Source organism: Camarhynchus parvulus, chromosome 12 (genome assembly GCF_901933205.1).
Source record: "Camarhynchus parvulus chromosome 12, STF_HiC, whole genome shotgun sequence".
In the NCBI taxonomy this organism is placed as follows: Eukaryota; Metazoa; Chordata; class Aves; order Passeriformes; family Thraupidae; genus Camarhynchus; species Camarhynchus parvulus.
The window spans coordinates 3,981,797-4,001,848 of record NC_044582.1 but is presented as its reverse complement, the minus strand read 5'-3'; the positions used below and the strand labels follow the sequence as shown (position 1 = coordinate 4,001,848).

At 43.5% G+C, this 20,052-nt stretch overlaps 1 protein-coding gene across 11 annotated transcripts in view; it reads left to right on the top strand.

The window, feature by feature from the left end:
- Positions 1-1,444: 1,444 nt before the first annotated feature.
- DOCK3 (dedicator of cytokinesis 3) overlaps positions 1,445-20,052 on the top strand; it is a 185,327-nt gene continuing 166,719 nt past the window's right edge. For all 11 annotated transcript variants that reach the window (XM_030957084.1, XM_030957080.1, XM_030957079.1 and 8 more), the window contains exon 1: positions 1,445-1,634. In XM_030957084.1, the coding sequence (XP_030812944.1) occupies positions 1,598-1,634 (37 nt within the window). In that variant the 5' untranslated portion in view covers positions 1,445-1,597. The remainder of the gene's footprint in view (positions 1,635-20,052) is intronic.

The window sequence follows — 20,052 nt, the reverse complement described above, 5'->3', positions numbered from 1 at the left end:
GTGCCTCAGGAAGGGAAGGAACAGAGCTATTGTAAATACAAATGCCTAAATGTGAATATGAATTAAGGTAGGATAGAATAAGTTGTTTTTTTAAAATGAATAATGTACAAGCACACTCAGTTCTTGGCCACTTGCTGTTTGCTCTCCACACAGGAAAACAAAACCCGACATCCCAAAACCAAACCAAAACCCAAACAGAAACCTGGCCCTGCTCGGTGGGGAAACAGTAGTTGCACGTGTTAAAAAAATAAATAATGAAGGTTTCCACAGCAACCCAAGTTCTGTAGTGCAAGTTGATGATTTTCATTCTGTTTTATTATATAATCAGAGAACAGATATTCTATTAAAAGTGTTGGGTACATCTGAAGTTTTATTGTTAAAAAGTTTAGTGCAATCCTAAAACTTCCCATCAAGCAAGTTGTTTACAAAGGTTTCTGAAAAGGCTGTATAAGAAGTGGTTTTGCAGAGGCTCTGACCGGGCCAAGGGCACTGGTCCGTCAGAATACTGCAGGGAGTAAAATTTCAGTTGCAGGAAAACTTTTGTATAATTTATTTCAGCTTTTCCTTTGCTGTGAAGAATTCAAATTCAGTTTTTATGGAAGGAAATGGAAGCTGAACTTAGAGATGAAATCTAAAGACCGTTTCCCGTTTTGGGTACATGTTCATTGTGGAACCCACGCGAATTTCGCCAGCTCTTTAGAAGCGCTGGAGATTAATAAGACCGACAAGAAAACGGAGCACAGTATCAGCCAAATTTTCATCTAAACGCTGCTGGTGCCTGTGGTTAGCGCCGCCGGGGGAGCTGAGCGCTGCCGGGGCTCGGGGCCGTGGCGCGGGCAGCCTGGGCCGCCGGGCGGGGGTCGGGCCGGCCCCGCTGCTGACCAACACGGCCGGGCTCGGTGCTGCACTGCGGGCCGGCCTCGGGGAAGCCGCTGGGGCCGGCAGGTGCGGCGGGGATGGGCTGGGGATGGGCTGGAGCCGGCCATGGGGATGGCGATGGGCTGGGTTCGGGATGGTGTCCCGGGACCGGCCGCTCCCTGCCCGCCCTCAGAGGGCACGCGCCTCCCCGCGCCTCGCGCCCGCGCGCGCCTCGTGCGGCCGCACCGGGGGGGGGCGGCGCGAGCCGCGCGTGCGCGGCAGGTCCGCCGGGAGCGTGAGGGGGGCGCGGCAGCCCCTAGTCCTTCAGGCGGCGGCGGCGGCGGCGGGAGCGGCGGCTCGGGAGGAGGAGGAGGAGAACCAGAACGAAGAGGAGGGGGCCCAGAGCCGCCGAGCTCCGCGAGGCCGCCGCGTCGGCAGGGCCGCAGACCCGCGGGGGCCGTGCGAGGAGAGGCGCCGGGCCGGCGGCGAGCGGCCGCAGAGGGAGCGGCGCGGCGGCCGGTACCGCCCGGGCGGGCGGGGGCGACCTCCCCCCGCCCCCCGGCGGCGGCGAAGCGACCCCTGAGGGCAGCCCCGGCCGGAGCGTGGGGCGGGTGCTGCCAGCGCGGCGCCCCCGCTGAGCGCGGGGGGAGGAGAAGCCGCCCCCGCTCGATGAGCAGCGCCCGCCCGCCCGCCGCTCTCTGCCCGGGGACCGGCGGCCGCGGCCGAGCCATCCGGCAGCATGTGGAGTCCCACCGAGGAGGAGAAATACGGCGTGGGTAGGTGCTGCCGCATCCCTCCCCCGCCCCGCTCGCCCCCTCCTCTCCCCGCTGGACCCCGGGGCTGTTCTGTGCGTGTGGGGGGGCGGCTGTTCCCCTCCCCCGGGGCCGGCGGTGGTCGTGGCGCTGCCCCTCAGGTGGAGCCGGGTTGGGGGCAGCGCTGCCCGCGGGGCTATGGGGGCTGCCCGGCGCTGCCTCCCTTGCCCTGCCCGCACCGCTGGATGCGCTCTGCGTGTGCTTCGGTTCGCGTTATTTCCCCGAGCGCCGCCGCGGCGACGCCAGAGACGAGCGGAGTTCGGGGGCCCGCGCTGGGGTCGGGATCGCACAAATAATCAGAAAACGAGTTGCTGAGCCCTTAATCTACTTAAGCGCGCGGTTCCCTTTTCCCTGCGTTTCCATCTGCGGAGCGAGGCGATGTGTGGATGGAGTTGGGAAGGGGCCGGCGATGCCGCGGTGTCTTTAGGGGGCGTCGGTGCTGCACCTGCCCGGCCGCGGGGACGAGGGGGCGGCCGGGCCGGGGGCTGCGGCGGGCCGGGAGCGGGGCCTCGGTGCCTGCGGACTGCGCTGCTTTTTCGTTGTTTTGGGAAATCAGATTTTACAGCCGTCTGGCAGCGTGGTTGCTCTAATCTGAGGCATCACCGTTGGCGGCTTTGGTTTGTTATTTTAGCGTGTAAATCCCAGAAATGTTGCATCTAATGAAGTGGAAGATACAGAATTTCTTTCACTTCGGTTTTGCTCATTTCGATTTAATTTTCTTAAACTGTTGATTTGTATTATAATAATAAAAGCTACTACTGCTACCCTGATTAGTTACTTAAACGCCCCATTAAATTTATAGTTATCCGTTGTGCATATTGATTTTTAAGTTCCACAGTGTGTAGTGATGATTGATTTCTACAAAATATTTAAAATAGTATCAACAAATTTGCTACATGATCTGTTAACCGGAACTGTTAAAGTGGGATTTTTGCAATTAACTTGTGAGCAATTAGAAGCCTTAAAATGCCTCTTTGTTAAAATGCTTTCTGTTAATTTAATAATAAAAAATACTTCTTATTAATTTCTAATCTTGTACAGCAAATATTTTGCTTAGTACATCACACTTGTCTTCTTAAGAGAGACAAAGCAAATCACTTTTGTTTAAAAAAAATAAATTAAAATGCAGCATCAGATGAGAACCTGTAAGTGTAGGGTAATAAAAACAAGTGGCAGAAAATAACACCTGGGAGTCGTTGCTGCCAATCCGGTTGCTGTGTCTGTTGGTCACTGGGAGTATATGAAGTTAACAAGCCTTGATACATCCCAGCTGGATGCATTCAGGAATACCAAGTTGTTGTTTTGCTGGGGTTTTTTAATGTAGTTGATGCTGGACTTTTTTTCATACCTCATCTGCTGGGCGAAGGCCACCTCTGTTACCCTGGGGTGAAACTGACTGCTATAATTGTAATGGATGCTTCAGAAAATAATTATGTCTTCCAAATCTTGTTGTTTTCCTTCTGTTTCTGTAGTTGTTTTTCTTTGCTGTGTGGCAGGGTTTGATATTCAGTGTTTGTTTTTGTGTTTGGCCCATGTGCTCAAATAAGAGAATCCTTGTTTTACCTTGATCCAAAAAACAGGTGAACTAATTTTTTTGATGCAGATATTTGAAAAGAAAAGCTGGGAAATCTCCAGTCAGGTTGTAAACAAGTCTGGAAGAGGTGTGTGGAAGGGAGAGCAGTGAATGAAAACAAGTGTGATTTCAATGATGTTCCCTGGGCTGGAGAATATTCCTCTAAGGATGGGGATTTTTCTTTTGCAGTCAGCACACCTGTAGGTAGGGCTGAGGTAACAGCTGAGTTGTGCAAGTTTTGGTGATCTCTAGGCAAGCTTTTTTTATTCTTGACTAGCTTTAATTACTTTTCCTGTAATTGAAATTTGTTGATAATCCTCCAGAGAAGGAAAATAGGTGAAAAATGCTGCTTATACCTGGGATTTAGTTACTACAAGTGAGGAGTGGCATGTCAGTTTTTCAAAAGTAGATCTGTCATTGCTGGCTGGAAGGGTAATTTTTGTGCATTTTGAAGCAAATAGTCTGCAGAAAGTGTGGACCTGAGGGTTTGCTGCTGGGAGGTGCACTGGCAAAAAAAAGGGGGGGGGAGGATATAGCAGGGTAAATTATCCTGATTCTACAAGTAATATGTGCAAAAATAATCTTCTTGGCATGAGTCACTGTTCTGAGCTTATGCCTTTGGGCTTTAGTAGTTTGGGTTTGGTTAGAGCAGTCTCTGTCCAAAAACCCACTGTGTGTTTTTTCTGTGCTCCTGCTAAACCATGCAAAGTTTTAAGGTTTGCCTTTGGGTTAAGGCAATAAACTTTCTGTCCCTGTTGATATAAGCTGAGTGGGATCAGTTATTTCTGTAACTGGAGTGCCACAAAGAGGTTTCTGGTGGAACAGAAAGGCACATCTGGGCATCCAGGCCCTAGACATAGCTGTCCTTGTGTACCAAGGCAAGGGAAAGTACCATTTATAGTGGTTCATCCTGATGCTGTTGTCTTTGTTGAAAGTAGGTTGTGCTCTGCTGCCTTACCTGGGTGTCTGTCAGAGGTGATAATTCACAGAAACTGATTCTTCAGAGAGACTCCACGTTCCCCTCTCAGCACCTGGCTGTGGAAGGGCTTTGTGTTCTGCACTGCCTTGCAGGGGGCCTCAAAGGCATTTCCCCTGTGCTTGCTGGAGCCCTCAGCAGATATTCCAGTGCAGCCACAGGCTCTTGGCTGCAGGAGAAAATGTTACACTTCCTGATGGGAACTTTGGTGCCTTTTGGCCAGTTCTGGAGCTCTCGGTGCCTACCTGCAATTAAAATAGGTTTTCCACACTTGCAGTTGTAGAGCACCATTGTATTGCCCAGTCCTCGTAAGAATCACTGCATGCATCTGCAGCAAAGATATTAAAAGATTGCTCAGGATATTTCTAAATAAATTAAACACTCTCCTAACAACCTTGAAGATCTTCCTTGATTTTATTTCTCAGCTGCTATAGCAACTACCTGGTGGCTGTTGTGAGTAATTCCCCTCTATTTAGAAATACTTATATTCAGTGCCTCTAATCCTAACTCTACTTTTGAAACTTGAGACTTGCTCAAGCAAAGCAGACAGTTCTTCCACAGGTGCTTAAGATGGCCAGTGATGAACACAATTAATAAGAATTCTGAGCTGATTATTGAAGACAAGGCTCTCTAGCCCTCTAGTGTTTTAGTATTTTTAAAGCAGTCTCTCTCTAAGAAAATATTTATTAAAGTGATCTGATTAGTTAGTTTAGTCTTAAAAAACAAGTATTAACTATTAATGTATTAAAAGAAAAAGTTAAATAGAACGCTAGTAAACAGCATTTGGCTACTGTAAGAGCTGATTATTTCATTAGGCTGCCAGTTTTTGCTCTTTTATTTTTGTGCAAGGAGCACATTTAGATGGCTCTCGGGAAAGTTTTTTGTTTGTTTGTTTGTTTTTTGAATTGATTGATGCTGTATCAACAAGCCACTTTGTATGGCTGACCATATTAAATATGTATGTATTAAGTCATGGAGGAGGAGGAGAACCTGCCTGCATCAACAGAATCTGTTCTTAGTTTATTCAGAGAATTAGGGTTAAAATCTGTTATTTTATTTAAAAATGCTTTTTAAATCTTTATTTTCACTGCTTACTTGGTAACAATTAAAAATCATAAGTACAAATAAATACAACTGAACTTTCCCTTGTTCTTACTAAGAAGGAATGGAACATCACAATGTCCTAGTTATGGTTTTGTACTGCAGCTTTTTGATCAGTATCTTGATTTTTTTTTCCCCTTGTCACTAGACCTTGGCTTGCACACTTCCAGTTCATATTTATGCTCGGAAAAACAGGGCTGCAGAACTTAGAGAAGTCTTCCTTCCTTCCTCAGGCCTTTTGGCACAAGACCCTGCCTTAGCTGTTCACACAAGAGGCAGCTGCTGAAGGGGGCTGTGAGTGGCACTGTGGTTTCACTTGTTCACTGGAGTGGTTTGTTACAGTCTTCAAAATGAAAAGTTCCAGAGAGGTAGAGAAAAGTCCCTCTCCCAAATTAGGAAAATGTCCATTGTTTGGATGGGAAGCAATATCAATCCTTGCATCAGGTGCTGTGTTAGGGACATAGGTTATATTTCATTTTCTCTCCTGTGTCCCTGTGCCAGGGGATGTAATTGTCTGGCAGCAGGAGGGAGGTGACTAAGGATATTCTTCAGGCATCTGTCTTGGAACCAGAGCTACGTGCAGGGATGCACTTGGAAACCTTCTGTGCGCCACTGCTTTGGGAAGTGCTGCGGGTACCTGGGGACTTGCTCAGGAAAATGGGATGATCCAGGGACTGGAGTAATTTCCATTCAGTACTTTGCTCCTAAGGGCCTTTTTTCTTAACCTGTAGGCCTTAAGAACGAGCAAAGGAATTTGTCAGTCAGGGACCATAAAGGAAATGTATATGTGTTATTTAACTGGATGGGAGATGAATCGCACCTTGAAATGTCTCTGGAAAAGAGCAGCTCCCGAGATGCACCTGATGGGATACGATCATATAGACAGGGGAGGTTGCTGAAATGTCATTAAATGTGGTGGCCAACTTCAGCTCCAGAGCAGGGTAAATCTGGAATTCTGTGGGTGCTGATAGGACTTGGAGATTCAATGTCCTCTTTTGTGGCAAGAGGTTAATGTAGTTTGGCTTGTTTGTCCTAGAAAAGACTAAGCCAAAGACATTGTGGTTAGACCAGCTCTCATGAAGAGCTGATTTGCAGAACTGGATGAAAATTAACCTGTAAGATATCACTACCTTGAGATTATCTAAATACCAGTTGTCCATAAATGCATTTGCAGTAGAAATTAGCCAAAACTTTCTAAATACAGGAAAAATGAAGTTGAGAAGCAAATTGCTCACAAAGACAAGAGATGTGTTATGTTTAACAGTTCATTGCATGGTTTGTATGGGAGACTGTGGGGGTGATCCTGGAGTAAGAGGTGATAGCAGTGCAATATGGGGTTTAAATTTGGATGATTTGATTGGTTTTAGAGCAATTTTCTCCATTTCTTTGTTATTGTGCTGGATTAGGTATTCAGTTAAGACCTGCAGGACTTCAGCCACTGGCCAGTAGGGTAGGGGCAAAAGCACTTCCTCCCCAAGCTTATCCCCAGCACAGAAGGGATTTTGATTTTAGAATGATTTTCTAAGGGTGGAAACATTTTGGTGTTCAGGCTTTCTGCCCTCACCTAACAATGCATCCAGTAACAAGAGACATTTGATGATGTGAGTTGGCAATCTTGGACAACTTTTCCTCCATGTTTAATGGAAATAGGATTGGGTGGGGAAGAACTTGAAATTGGAATTTCTGTGCATAGTAGTGCAGATTAAAAGCTTCTGACTTGCTGAAAAAAAGGTTAATCAGGTTCTATCAGGTATTTCTTGTGTGCTTTGGGTTTAAATGCATTGTTCAAGTGTTGAGAGTGAAATTAGTGAGGAAATGTAGAATAATTTCACTTTTGAACCACTTAAGGGATAGAAAGTTGGTGTGTGAGTATGGGGTGATGCTGCAGGTTGTGGTTGGCAGGTGTATGTGGGAATAGAGGAAGGATGACTTTTTATTAGTCCTCTGAAAGCAAATTCCTTAGGGCACAGTCAGTGGCATAGCTCAGCTGGACTCGGGTCCCACTACCCTTGCAAAGCCTTTTTTGCAGGAGTTCTGCTGCAAAACAAGTCAGACTCCAATGCAGACATCAGGGAAATGTGTAAGGACTATTACCAGAACTTGTAATTAGAAAATTCTCTACCATGTATTTGCTGGCATTTCAAAACCCACAAGAGGGGGATGATTGGGAATGAGGAAGTTTTCTGTGTTCATATGCACAGTGACATGTGGATAGACAGGCTTTTATGATTAACACATTAAATAGTTATTTGGAAATGGTTCTCGTACAGAAGAGCTGGAACTGCCTGATGGGACCAACAACTGGTGTTATTGGTGGCCATATGTATTCCATAGATTTGTTCTCTTGAGAAACAGGAGCACTTTTCAGATGTGGGTGTGAAAACACCAAAGAATGGGAAGTCTGTGGAAAATTATTTAGCTCTTGAAGAAACTGATGCAACTTTTCCTTCCTTCTCCAGAGAAATTTTTGTTTAAATTGTGTTGTTACTAAGTATGTTGTGTTCTTCTCTCAGCTGTGCTATACACTTAGGAAGGGGCCAAAGCAAGCATACTATGGGATCTTGGTCCAAAACCAATTGTGATTGACAGTGGTCCTTCCACTGATTGCTTTGAAGTTATGAATCAACCTTAATCTCACAACATTTCTCACTTTGTTCTGTTTCAAAATCTGTCTGCTTACTGAGCCTCAGGGCAGATACAAAATATCTCACTCAAGCGCCCGATGTTAAAATCAAACCTCTTGTTCAAGTTTTTCCATGTCAAAATGAACTTTGTGAGGTTTTCTTAGATCCTGAAAGCATCTCTAAAGTTTTTTTGGCCGCAGTTCCTTCCTCTTAGACATGTTTTATTGTTTGTTCGAACAATAAGTCCTTAGTCCAAACTTAGGGAATATATTTGGAAGGCAGGGAACTGAGGCTTTGAGCAGCCTGAGTGCTTTCCAGTGCAGTTGTGAGGTGATTACTTATTCCAAGGATAAGAGTTCCCTCTGTCCCTCTTCAGCTTTTAACTACTTTTTCTTTTCTTGATTCTTTCTGGATATTAAGCCTTAAGAAAAGCTTATGACAAGTGGTGCCAGCTAACTCTTGGTGATTAAAAGCAGGCCTTTGTGCTTTCAGAGGTAAGCTGGTGTTCTCTGAAACATCTAGACAAACCTTTATTTTTATTTCAGCTTGGGCACTAAATGCTTTTAGTGTTGGCAGTAGGTAGTTGATGGAGTGGTGAATTATTTTATTTTCTTTCTGTTGAATGTAAGTCCCTGGGCTACCCAAGGTGCCAGAGTGTAGCACAGAGTGCTTTGGCAGGTGCCTCACTGTTCTGGAAACCTCTGGTGGCTGTGTTTCTGAGCAGCAGGGCCCTTCCCTCTCAAAATGTTTATGAACAAGGTGTTTATGGGTACTTGCACTTTTAGTCTTCTGAACCTGATAAAGGAGCCCTTGAATTCATGTCAGAGAAACCCAGAACTGTTAAATAGAAGGCAGTTGCAAGCAATATATGACTGTTAGGGTGTCAGTGCATGTGGTCCTTTGCCTTGCTGGGGTGGGTGCTGGGTGGGCTGCCCAAACTAGTGGTGAAGGGAGCAGAGGGCCTTTCATAGGAGAATATCTCAGGCAGTGCTGGATACTCCCTGTAGGGAGCAATGGCTGTTTGCAGTAACTGAGTCTGGATGTGGGGGGGATAGGAGGAGATGTTTCTCTTTCACCCATCTCTTCCTTTGTGCAGAGAAATGCCTGTGGCAGTGCCTGCAGAAAGCTGCCCACTTCACCTAGGCACTGCTTTGTGTGTGTGTGGCTGTGTTACATGGACAGAGAGTGTAGGCTCAGGTGAGAAAGTTTCAGCCAGAGTCGGACAAGTAATCCAAAAATATATGAATTACTGGAAAAAAGGGTTACTGAAAACTCTGGTTTGAACTTGGGTGCATCTTTGTGTTTGGTTTCTCTCTCTAAATGCTCATGATCTGAATGACTGGTGACCTGAATTTTGATCAACCAAAGATACAACCAAAGTGTAGTTCTGCTGGACCTGCTAGAGCTGGTTCAATATTTTGGTGAAATAGTCTTGCCCTGACATCTGCTGTTGCTGTACAGAATGGAGCTGGACACTGCCTGTGGGCTTGGTGTGATGACAGAGGAGGGGAATCCTCTCCATGCTTGTGCCTCTGTTTAAAGGGGCTGCTGTGAGGCCATTCCTCCAGCAGGGACTTGTTAGAGTGGGAGGAGCTGTCCTGGGACCTGGAAAGGTCCTGGCCCTGCTGGGTGTGCAGAGCATCCTCTGGGAACCTGCCTGCTGGGGAAGCTCCCCTGGCAGTGCATGGTGATCTGCGTCCGTCCATCCATCCATCCATCCATCCGTCCATCCATCCATCATCATCCTCCTGCCTGCTGCTTCAGCTCAGCCCTTCCCAGTGCACTGATCTGAGGGGAGGGACCACTTGTTTTTCCTCTTTGTCTTTTTAACAGATAAGTGTTTGGTGGTCCAAGGGGTTTATGCCAAGGAAGATTGTGTTTCAAGCACTGGTCTTGCAGAAACAAGACCAGTTTGGACTCTGGGGCACACTCTGGGGCAGAGAAGGTAGAAAATAGGCTTCTCTCTCTTTCTTCATCACAGCAAGGCCCCAAACTGCAACTATTGATCTTGTTGGGTTTGTTTGGTTGGTTTCATTTTGGCCTTTTCTCCCCCACTTCTGGAATGACTGTATTTCTGGCAGAAGACCATATTCTGCTTTTAATAGGGGAAAAATAGTTTATTAAATAAAAAGAATATAATAATAATAATAGTAATAGTAATAATAATAATAATCTTGTATGGAGGACACAAAAAGAGAAAAGGAGGATTTCCCCAACATCTCAGATTATGTTGATAGCATTAGATAATGTATGTTTGCTCCAGTAAAGATTGGAAGAGTTAAAAATCATGAAAAGAAAGCATTTTCAATTTTGTCAGTCAAATGCTTTTTTTCTTTTTTTGTATTTTAGTTGCAAACCCAAAAAAGTCAAAGTTCTTCTGGGTGGATTGACAGGTTTCATAGATGTCTTCAGCAGAGTTCTTGTGTAGCAGCCAGTACAGGCTGACTATTTATAGAGTTTTCAGCTAAAATGCAGGAGCTGTATGCTGGTAAATATACTTTTATAAATCTGCCCTATCCTTCCTTTCCTGCTGCTTGTTGAAAATGTGCAAACTGACCATAAATGCCCAGGTAGCTTTAACGTGTTAAGAACTTATTTAACAGATAGATGGGAGATCTGCAAGTCTCATGCTGTAGCCTGTGCAGAATGGGACAGGCTGGAAGGTGCTGTGGGTGATCCCTGAGGCTTTGCATGTGTGAACATGAGCTGGTGGTGTTCTCCTGTAGGCAACCACGTCCCTGGCTGTGTTCCTGGGCACCAGCATGGAGATGGAAATGCTCTCTTCCTCTTTTAGTTGCTCTGGGGCTGCACCTCGCAGTACGAGGGGTGAGGTGAGGAGGTGGGAACATCGGGAGAGAGGACGGTCTGTGAGATCCAGGCTGGTACCACCTGGGAAGTGGAGCATAGGATAGGGTTGGCTCATGGATAGCTGCTGTCTAGGGAGGTGCAGGCACTTCTCAAAGCTGCAGGGTGAAAGGAGGAGCTGTGGGGGTGAATTCCAGTCAGGGACAGTGATTCCCACAGTGCATGTGGGAAAGCCCTGGAGCAGGGTGCCTGGAGGAGGTGGTGCAATCTCCACCCTCCAGGGGAGTCGAAACTTGATTGGTTTCTTACCTTGTTTCCTGGTGTTGAACAGTGAAGTGTTCAACAGGCTCACGTTTGCAGCCTGTGGAACGCAGCAGTGCAGAGCAGCTCCTCACCTCTCTGGGCAGAGCCTGCCCAGTTCTCTTTGCCAGCTGGGTTTGGAAAGAGGGAGGAGGTTTCAGAAACTGAAACAGCCTTTGCTCTCTTTAAAAGGGAGAAAAAGCCTGCTGCATTCGCTTCCTGCATAGAGGGAATGATGTATGGGTGAATGAACTGATGGAAGAGAGTGACAGGAAGAGGATGAAGTGCCAGGATAGATCCTTGCAAAGCTGGGAGCTCAAGACCAGTTCCTTAGCACAGCTAAAGCAGTGGACAACACTGTGGGTTTTGGTCCGTTCCTTCTCTCCCACCTCCTGCCACCAGGATGTGCAAAACTATTTTAAACAGCTCATGATTTTTGAGCCCAATCTCTATTTTTATCTTGGAGGGCAGGGGAAGGATGCTTGCAATCCTTTGCTCTGCTACTGAATGATCACCTTTCTTCTCAGGCATCTGTTTCTTTTTTTGCAGGAATATTGTCCTGGTGCTGGTATGACTCAGTAGAAAGAGGCGGTGTTGCTAGGCAGCGGGTGAGCACTTTGCAGATGCCATGTGATGGCAGTAAGCTGCCTTGGAATAATCCATTGGTGGCAGTATTCCTGGCTGAGGTTCTGTACTGCACAAAGAAAGAAGCATCTCTGACAGGAGCAGATGCTGCCTAGCAACTGCCACTGCTCCCCGAGCAGCCTGAAATACCTTCACTTAATTGTACTGTAATTTGGGCAATACACAGAACCCAAAGTGTGATGCCTGGCTTTCAGTTCTGAGGTATATTCTTCTTCATCGAGATTTGGCATAAAAGTTCATAAAGACCATTAATAAGGTCAAAAAATTTTAGCCCTCTTCTAAATCATGTCTTTTGTTTAATCTGTACTCTTCGATTGTAATGTTTGGATGGCTTTTAATCAGCTTTTGATAATCTTTTTTGTGTGTGTGTATTACATTAGTGCCTGGCAATTCCAATCGGATTAGAGCCCTGTTCTGTGCCATGTGTACCAGTGCACTCTGCAAGAAATGCCCCTTCTGCAAAAACTTCATGTTTTATTTGGGTTTTTGAGGTGTAATTGGATATATCCTCTCTTCCATATTTAAATTATTCATGTTGTCATCTTGCTTAAACACAGGAATGTTTTAGAAGTGCTGGACCCAGGGTCTGTTCCCTGTATTCTTTGTGGATGTACTTACTGAATGAGGCCTGGACTTGCAAATAAATCTGCAAGTCTCAGATTCATTTCTGGCAAATAATTGAAACCCTCACCCACAATTAATAATTTAAATACTTGGAAGGTGTATTGTGAGGCTGAAAACATTATTGTAGGTATTTGTAGAATAAAATGGAAATGTTTTTCTTTTCATTTCCTCATGGTTCTGCTCCCTTGTCAAATATTATCAGACTCTAACTGTGCAATCTATGAGGCTGCCAGGTTTAATCAAGCAGTTCCACAAAGGAAAAAAATTAATCATATTGGCCTTTAATTTTGTTATAAAAATGTGAAAGGATTTTTCATCATAAACGACATCTTGTTATTTTAAATTATTAAACCCACAATTTTCTGTGTTCAAGAACTTCTTTTTGCAGGGAAAAGGTTTGTGGTTCTGAGGGAGGCTAAGACTGGAAGGTATGGGGAGGTTTGGGAAGTATTAATTCAGTGCTGCCCGTAGGCGTGGTTGTGCAACACAGTTGCCTCACAGAAAGGTAAAGCTAAATCTCGCCTCTCTCTTGTCCTCTGTGGGATAATTTGTGTCAGTGCTGGTTTTCCTGCCCAGTCATCCTGCCCTAGCCTGGAGACTGTTCCCTCTGCCATCCCTAAATGCAAAAAATCCACATCTGCTCTTCTTGGAAAATACGTTATTAAGCAAAGGTAGTTTAGAAAATTCTCAAAACACAAATACCATGGAATGGAAGAATAAAAATTGTTGTCTCACTTGTTTAATACAATTCCTGGGAGTATTGGTGCGCAGGAGCCAAACAAGTGCACCCGCATTTCTGTCATGGAAGAGTCGTGTGGAGTTCTGGGCTGATGGGGCTGTTAAAAGTTGATGTGGTTCCACAACATTTGGGTGGCTCCATAGAAGAAAATGTATAGAAAATGCTACTAAATACATATATAAAATTAATACAAATAAAAACCTTCTTCTAGGAAGGCCCAGTCCACAGATGTCTCAAGTTGGAGGAAGCCACATCCTTGCTCTTTTCTAACACCCTTCATTGCCCTCCTTGTTTTAGCTTCTGTTGGGGACAATGTATTGCATTTAGAGCCATCTTTGGTCTCACCTGGTGACTCTTGGGTTACATGGAGCCTTTTTTATCACCTGGGTGTTATAGGGAAGAAAATAAAGTTTATCTTATTCAGCTCTTAAACCTAGCATATATTGTGTCATACTAGACACTTTTAATAGCTGGGTTAATTGGAAAAATTGTTTTAGGGAAAGATACATGCTCATCATAATATTAGTTTATCAGTTTGGAGTAATTCCATTATTTTCTTAAATATTAAATATTAGCTCATTTGATAATGATCTAGTATTTAATTCAATCTTTAATACTAATCAATCTAAATAAATTTTAAGCTCAGGGATTGGCTTGTGTTCTGTGTTAACTGGTGACAGTGAGTAGCAGTTGAATACAAAATGCTGTATAAGGACTGTGAAATAAGGACTGTGAGTTTGTGTTTACCCTAAGTAAACATATACTCCAAATTCTTAGCTGGTGTGATAGAGGTGTGAGTTTCAAGCATGCTCATGTGTTATAAAGCATAAATTACACCATCAGAGAACTTGAGGGCTTTGACATTTGTAGCACGGAGCACAATTCAGTGTCTGCTCAGTGTGATTATACCTTGTCAAGGTATTTTGGGTATGGAGCAATACAACTGCAGCTGTGCCTCTCCCATGTGTTCTCCCTGCCATTCCTCCTGGAATGGGTTTAGTTGAAGATCTACTGAGGGATGGTCAGTATAATCTGTATAACTGCAAGCTGAGTGCAGTACACTCAGTAATTTTTTATAAAAATTGAATTACATACTTAACCTGAACCACTTGTTCTGCAAGTGTCATCTAAAAATATTGCAAGCTACCAGAATTTTAATAAGGCAGATAATAATATTACAATGAGTTGAGAACTGGAAAAAACTGTCATGAAATCCAAGAAGATCTAACTTTTGTAAATAAAGATGTGTTGAAAATTCATGAAATTACAATTTCCCCCCCCCCCAAATTAACCCATAGAGTCCATTAATTCATGGCCTTACCAACATCTTATGATAAAGAAAAATCAAAATGTTGTTTAGCATATTGGATCTGTTCCATTAGCAATGATTTCTATTGTGGATGTGAAAATCTGGGAAATTAGTAATAATTTTTAAAAGCCTGATTTAATGATTAGAGACACATAGTTTAGATTTGGAGAAGGAAAAAGAAACAATGTAAACATGGAAAGCTCTTGAACTGATTTTGTTTCTTAGCCCTCACTTAAATAAGGCCTTCTGATTTTCATTGTTACATCTTGGACAGTGAGGAGGGAAAGGGCTCTGCTCCTTTATGGAAATAAACAAATTACTCATGAGCTGAACTGATATTATGTAGTGTAAATAGAACATGATGCAAGATCAAAATATTTTTGTAGTCTTCAGTGAAATGTGTAGAAATAGGTTAAAAAATAAGAAAGTACATGAGAAGGCATGTAGTCCTGTCAGTTCATTGCATAACTTTGTGCAAATGCTAAGAAAAAAAAAGATGTTTTAAGGGGATGAGCAGCTGGATGTGTTGGGCTGGGTGCTTCTCTGGCATTTCCTTGTTGTCCTGGGTTTTCCCACTGTTGATGTGACAAATGTGACACATTTCTATTACTGTGCTTATCAGGGCATTGGCATCCATTTGAGAAGAGAAATGATCAGTGCAGCCCAGGTGAGACTGGGTGGGCAGGCTGGGACACGGGAACCTGAATAGCAAAGAATTATAAGAGCAAGATAAATTTTAAATGATATCACAGCAAAAATGAAACCACCTGTGTGGCTGGCAGCAGAAAGCAACAATGACACAGGTGAAATCTGATTCAGCGTTTCTCTGTGAGTTGTGCTCTCCTCTTTGCCATCCTGGAGTTCAGATGAGGTCCCAAAGCAGTCACTGGCCCAGGACAGCAGAAGCTGAGGCGGTGACTGCTCGATAATCCCCGCCCTGCAGCCCCGTGTCTGCCCCGGCTGTGGGGGTGGAGCTTTCCCCGGGCTCCGCTGCTTCCTGGCATGGGGCAGAGCCCAGGGTGGGGCACATCCATGGGTTTGTCCTGTTGGCTTTGGAGCTTCAGTGATTATTTCATTTCTGTCACCCACGGTATCTCATGAGGACTTTCACAGTTTGTGCACTGTGTGGAAAAGTACTTTAATTAAGTTCTGAACTCTGCTGCTTCATTTGACACTGCTCTGCTTTTTGAACTGGAAGAGGTGCATAGCAACAGTTCCCTGTGCACCTTCTGTCAGTTCTCCCTCTTCACCCTTTCAGCCTTCCTGGTACAGAAGTCCTGTCTTGGTTAACAATCAATCACACAGAAGTCCTTATTCAGTCCTTGCTATGTTCTCTCTCACTTCTTTCTACCTGTTCTTATGCTGTTCAGTCCTTTTTGGCAAAGGGGAAAATGGCACATGGGGTTCATTGGGAATTTTATGCAGTACTGTGGGTAATGGTGTCTTCCCTTTTTCAGCAAGACAATATTCTGTGTGATGTGGGGTGGTCTCTGACAGTGGCTGAGCACTGAGTTTTATGGCAAGACCTCTGACATTCCAGGGTTCCACTCAGTGTGGCACTAGCAAGGGAGGAGATGATGATTTTGTGTGTGAGGTGAGGATTGTTCATCCCTCATGGAATGCCATGCAGGTGAACTGAACACTGCTCATCTGCCAGTTCTGGAGCTTGGGTCCATCTATAGTTCTTTATTAATCTGAATAGCCTGAGTGGCCTTATAAACTTTGTGGCTTCTCTAAACAATGAGCTTTTTTGGATTATTTAGGAATACTTGAAACAGGAAAGATTCCAACAGAGATCCCCTCAGAGCTTGCTGCTCAATCTGTCCTCACTAAGGGAAATGACTCTTTTATTTCACATCACTTTGCTGAGTATTTATCTGTGCAAACACCTTCCCACTTTATCACAGCCAAGTGCAGTTTCTTCAAGAGCTATTGACAGGGGCTGTTTGAGAACATAGTTTGTAAAACATCCTGATTTGTATCAATTGGATCATCTTTGTTCACATATCAAGGAGCTGCTTTAGGTGGAGCACAGGAGGAATCAGAGGTGTGCAAAGATGCATTGGCTTAACAGGTCCTGTTTGTTTTTTCATGCAGTTTCTCTTCTGTTGGTGACTTGCAGTGCAGCTGTTTATATTATACTGTGTCAGGGCATATCCATGGGCAAGGAAAAATCTGTCATCTCTTGGATCTTTGACTTTTGAAACCATTATTCCAATGCCATCTGTTCTTATACGCTGTACCCCACAATCCCTTCATGTGTTCTGGTACAGCATGAGAGTCACTGCCTGTGTGAACTGGGTTGTGCCTTTCTTACTGATAAATTCCAGAGGTGAAGAGGGAAGGATTTCCTTTGCTGTGGTCCAGTTTAAGTACCACAGATAAGGGACTTCAGTCCTGGAGATAATTCCTGGATCACATGGCATGTGATGCTTTTTCAAAGCTTTCCTCTTTAGTGGATGTGGGCTGTAACTGCTGGCTGAAATGACTTTGTGAGAGGAACTATGACCTCCTTATAGAGCTGAATGATGGCAAGGGGCTTCATAGCTGAAAATGGATATTAAATATTTCAGCAATGTGTCCTGGAGTCCAAGAGGGATCAGTCAGATCTCTGAACTGGTGGGTAAGAACTTTGCTTTCTGCCTGTTTGGATGATGTGTTACTTGTGTGTTCTGGTGACCAAGGACATGGATCTTGTAAGAAATGATGGAAGCTTATGGATTGATGGACAGTTTGTAGGTGATCATTTAGGGTAAAGAATTTCTCTTTACAGGGAAAGGAAAGAAATCAGTTGTCAGAGTCCTCTCTGTAAATGGTTTTCTTCAGAATAGTTGAATTACTCTGTATTTCCCATTTATATTTGTGATCATATTTTTCAAATAATGCTGCTAAGAAGAACTGTGTACCTAAAAGTGACTCTATAAATAAGATTGTCTTACATAATGCATTTTTAGCTTAACAAATGAGTAACATCCATAACTTTTTTTGGAAGTAGTTGTTGGAATAATAAATAAAACTATAAAAGAGCCTTAAATTTCTGTGATTCTGTCATAATCAGGAGTTGTTTTACCATTCTTTTTTATTTCAGAAGTGTTAAATTTTGTTCTTGTTACACAGTTTAGCAAGTCAGTTTGGTCTATTGGGTCAATTTACTTGGATTCTTTAATTTTTCCTGACTTTGATTTAGTGTGGCTGGAAAATAATTTACTCTTGAGATTTGGTTTGCACTGTTTTGATAATACCTATATTGCTATTCACCAATCCTATGGATTGATTATAAAAATTGTCAAACAGAAGGGACTAACTTAATTTATTGATGATTACAAAAGGAATTAGATTCAATACTGTTGTATTGAGAATGAAGGAGGAATGTTACTTTTGTATGAGAATTAATTTTCTAATTGAGTATGATCACCAAGATTGTATCTAGAGCTGATGGAATCAGTTGATTTCTGTTTTGTAATTTTTGCTTATTTATTCTTTTTTTTGAGTGAAGTAGACCTAAGAGCTTTGTTTATCTTATGAGCAGAGTTCTGAATTCTGAAGAGTTAATTACGTATTGTACAGTCCTTGTATCAGATGTTCTTTGTGTGACAGTAGAATCCTGTTAAAAATGGACAGTTTGTGTCTGTAAACTAACACAGCTATTAGAATTACTTTCTGTAAGACTAAATATATTAAAGTCACCATTCCTGACCATATTTTTAAAAATTGTTCTGTCAGCAATTGAAAAAACCCCCAGTACTGTCTTTTCCTGGTACCTTTCCTTAGCTTTTATTCCAAACTCACCTGTGGTATAACATAGTAAGCAGATATTTGATGTCCAAAGAATTGGTCATTTCTTTCCCAGCTGCATCCTTGATTCAGTAGCTTTAATATAGTAACTAATTGTCATAGGAATTCAGCTGCTGTTTGTTAATTCAGAGCACCTAATGCAATGTTAGTATGCAATAATACTAAAGTTACTGTTTCTTGTTGGGCTTGGCTGAGTAAGAATAATCAAGTTGTTTTTCCTCCATGATTTAACTTTTCTATTGTCTACAACCACTAACACCCACATGTCCCATGGCTGGTGTCTGTCGTGAGATCCATGGCATGTTCAGAACAGATGAAAATGGTCTGGCAACTGGCTTTTAATATTATCATGCCTATATTAATTCTTAAAATTATTAATGTATCTAAAATTACTCTCATAAATGAATATCTTATTACTGTATTAACACTTCTCCATTTTGTTTTCTGGTGTTTTCAAAGGTAGCTTTTTACCCATGGTGTTTGAAATTCCCCTTTTTGAGACATACGTTATTTTTTTTAGGGGTTTTGTTGGTTTGAATAAAAAATCACATTTTAATACAGGACTTTGTGGTATTTTGCAAATCAACTTGTATGTTCCTAATTTGGTAAAATTGTAAATTAGAAAAAAGAAAACATTTTCTGTGTTTAAGGAATCCAGCTTTGTAAAATACTGAAGTGGCAAAAAAAGAAGGAAAAGCCATTGGAGGTTTATGTCCTGCCAGTTCATCATTTCAGTTGTCAGTGTTCCTGCACTTTGGGAGAGGCTTTCAGTAGTTTTTCTTTGGTTGAAATCCATATTTATGATTTCTTCATGGGTGAAGAATGGATCCAGAATGCTGATGAGCTGAGTTTTTGTTGGATTATGCTGTCTGCATTATTCCAGTCTGGAGCCAGTTGTTGTGTTTCTCCCGCCTCTGATGTAAACAAGAATTTAAAGCCTCATTTAACTGACGGTGACTTCTGCTGGGCCATAAGAGCTGAGAGAGCAGTTTAGGCTTCTTGATGAAATTCTAAGTTCTTAACTCTTGGGATTAATCCTGCGTTGAGTCTCATTGGGGAAATGCAAGCATTTGATGCCATTTGGTTCCCTTTAGATCTTTTTTCACTCTTTCTTGTATTGGCCTCATCTGGGTGTTTGCCTGTTGGGTGTAGTTTGTTCTTCCTTTCCCTTGCCCATTATGAAGTGTGTGCAAAGAGTTAAAATGCAGTTTTGTTTTGGTGGAAGTTTTGTCTCTGTGTTTCTCATTATTTCTTAGAAATTCAAGGTTAAAAAAGCCCTGCCTCATGGTACATGGTGCAGGTGGGAGTCCTGGGTTCCATGGTGTTTTCCCCTGGGCTTCAGCCTGTCTGCTTCATGTGCAGTCAGAAGGGACTCATGGCTTTGGCATGGGAGGATCTTTAGGGAGGAGCTGGACTCAGCTGCTTGGAACATGGTGCTGGGAGCTGCAGGGCCATGGGTTTGATTGCTCTAGGGGCCATTCCCTTGAGTTGGACTCAGTGATCCTGGTGGGTCCCTTCCAACTCAGAATATTCTGTGCAATGTGCCTCCATCACATGGGAGCACTTTGACCACAGCTGGAGTGTTTGCATTCCAAGGGGAGTGAATGTTCTCTTGAATTGGAGAAGAGGATGGTGCCCACTGGGGGTCACTGTTTCAGCTCGTGGAATTCCACTTGTAGTGCTCCGGGGTGTGGCGGTGGCAGGGGAGCTCTCCTGGGTGTGTGTTTACCTGGAGCAGGGTACTGGAGTGCTCGCATTCAATCTGTGCCTGGGAGAGTTTTTAATGCTGGGCCTGGGGGACGTAGGACCTTACGTGCAATTCACCCTTTATTCATGTTTGAGAGAATTACCCATGTCCATGTCCCTCTTGTATTTTTATAAATATAGCTGA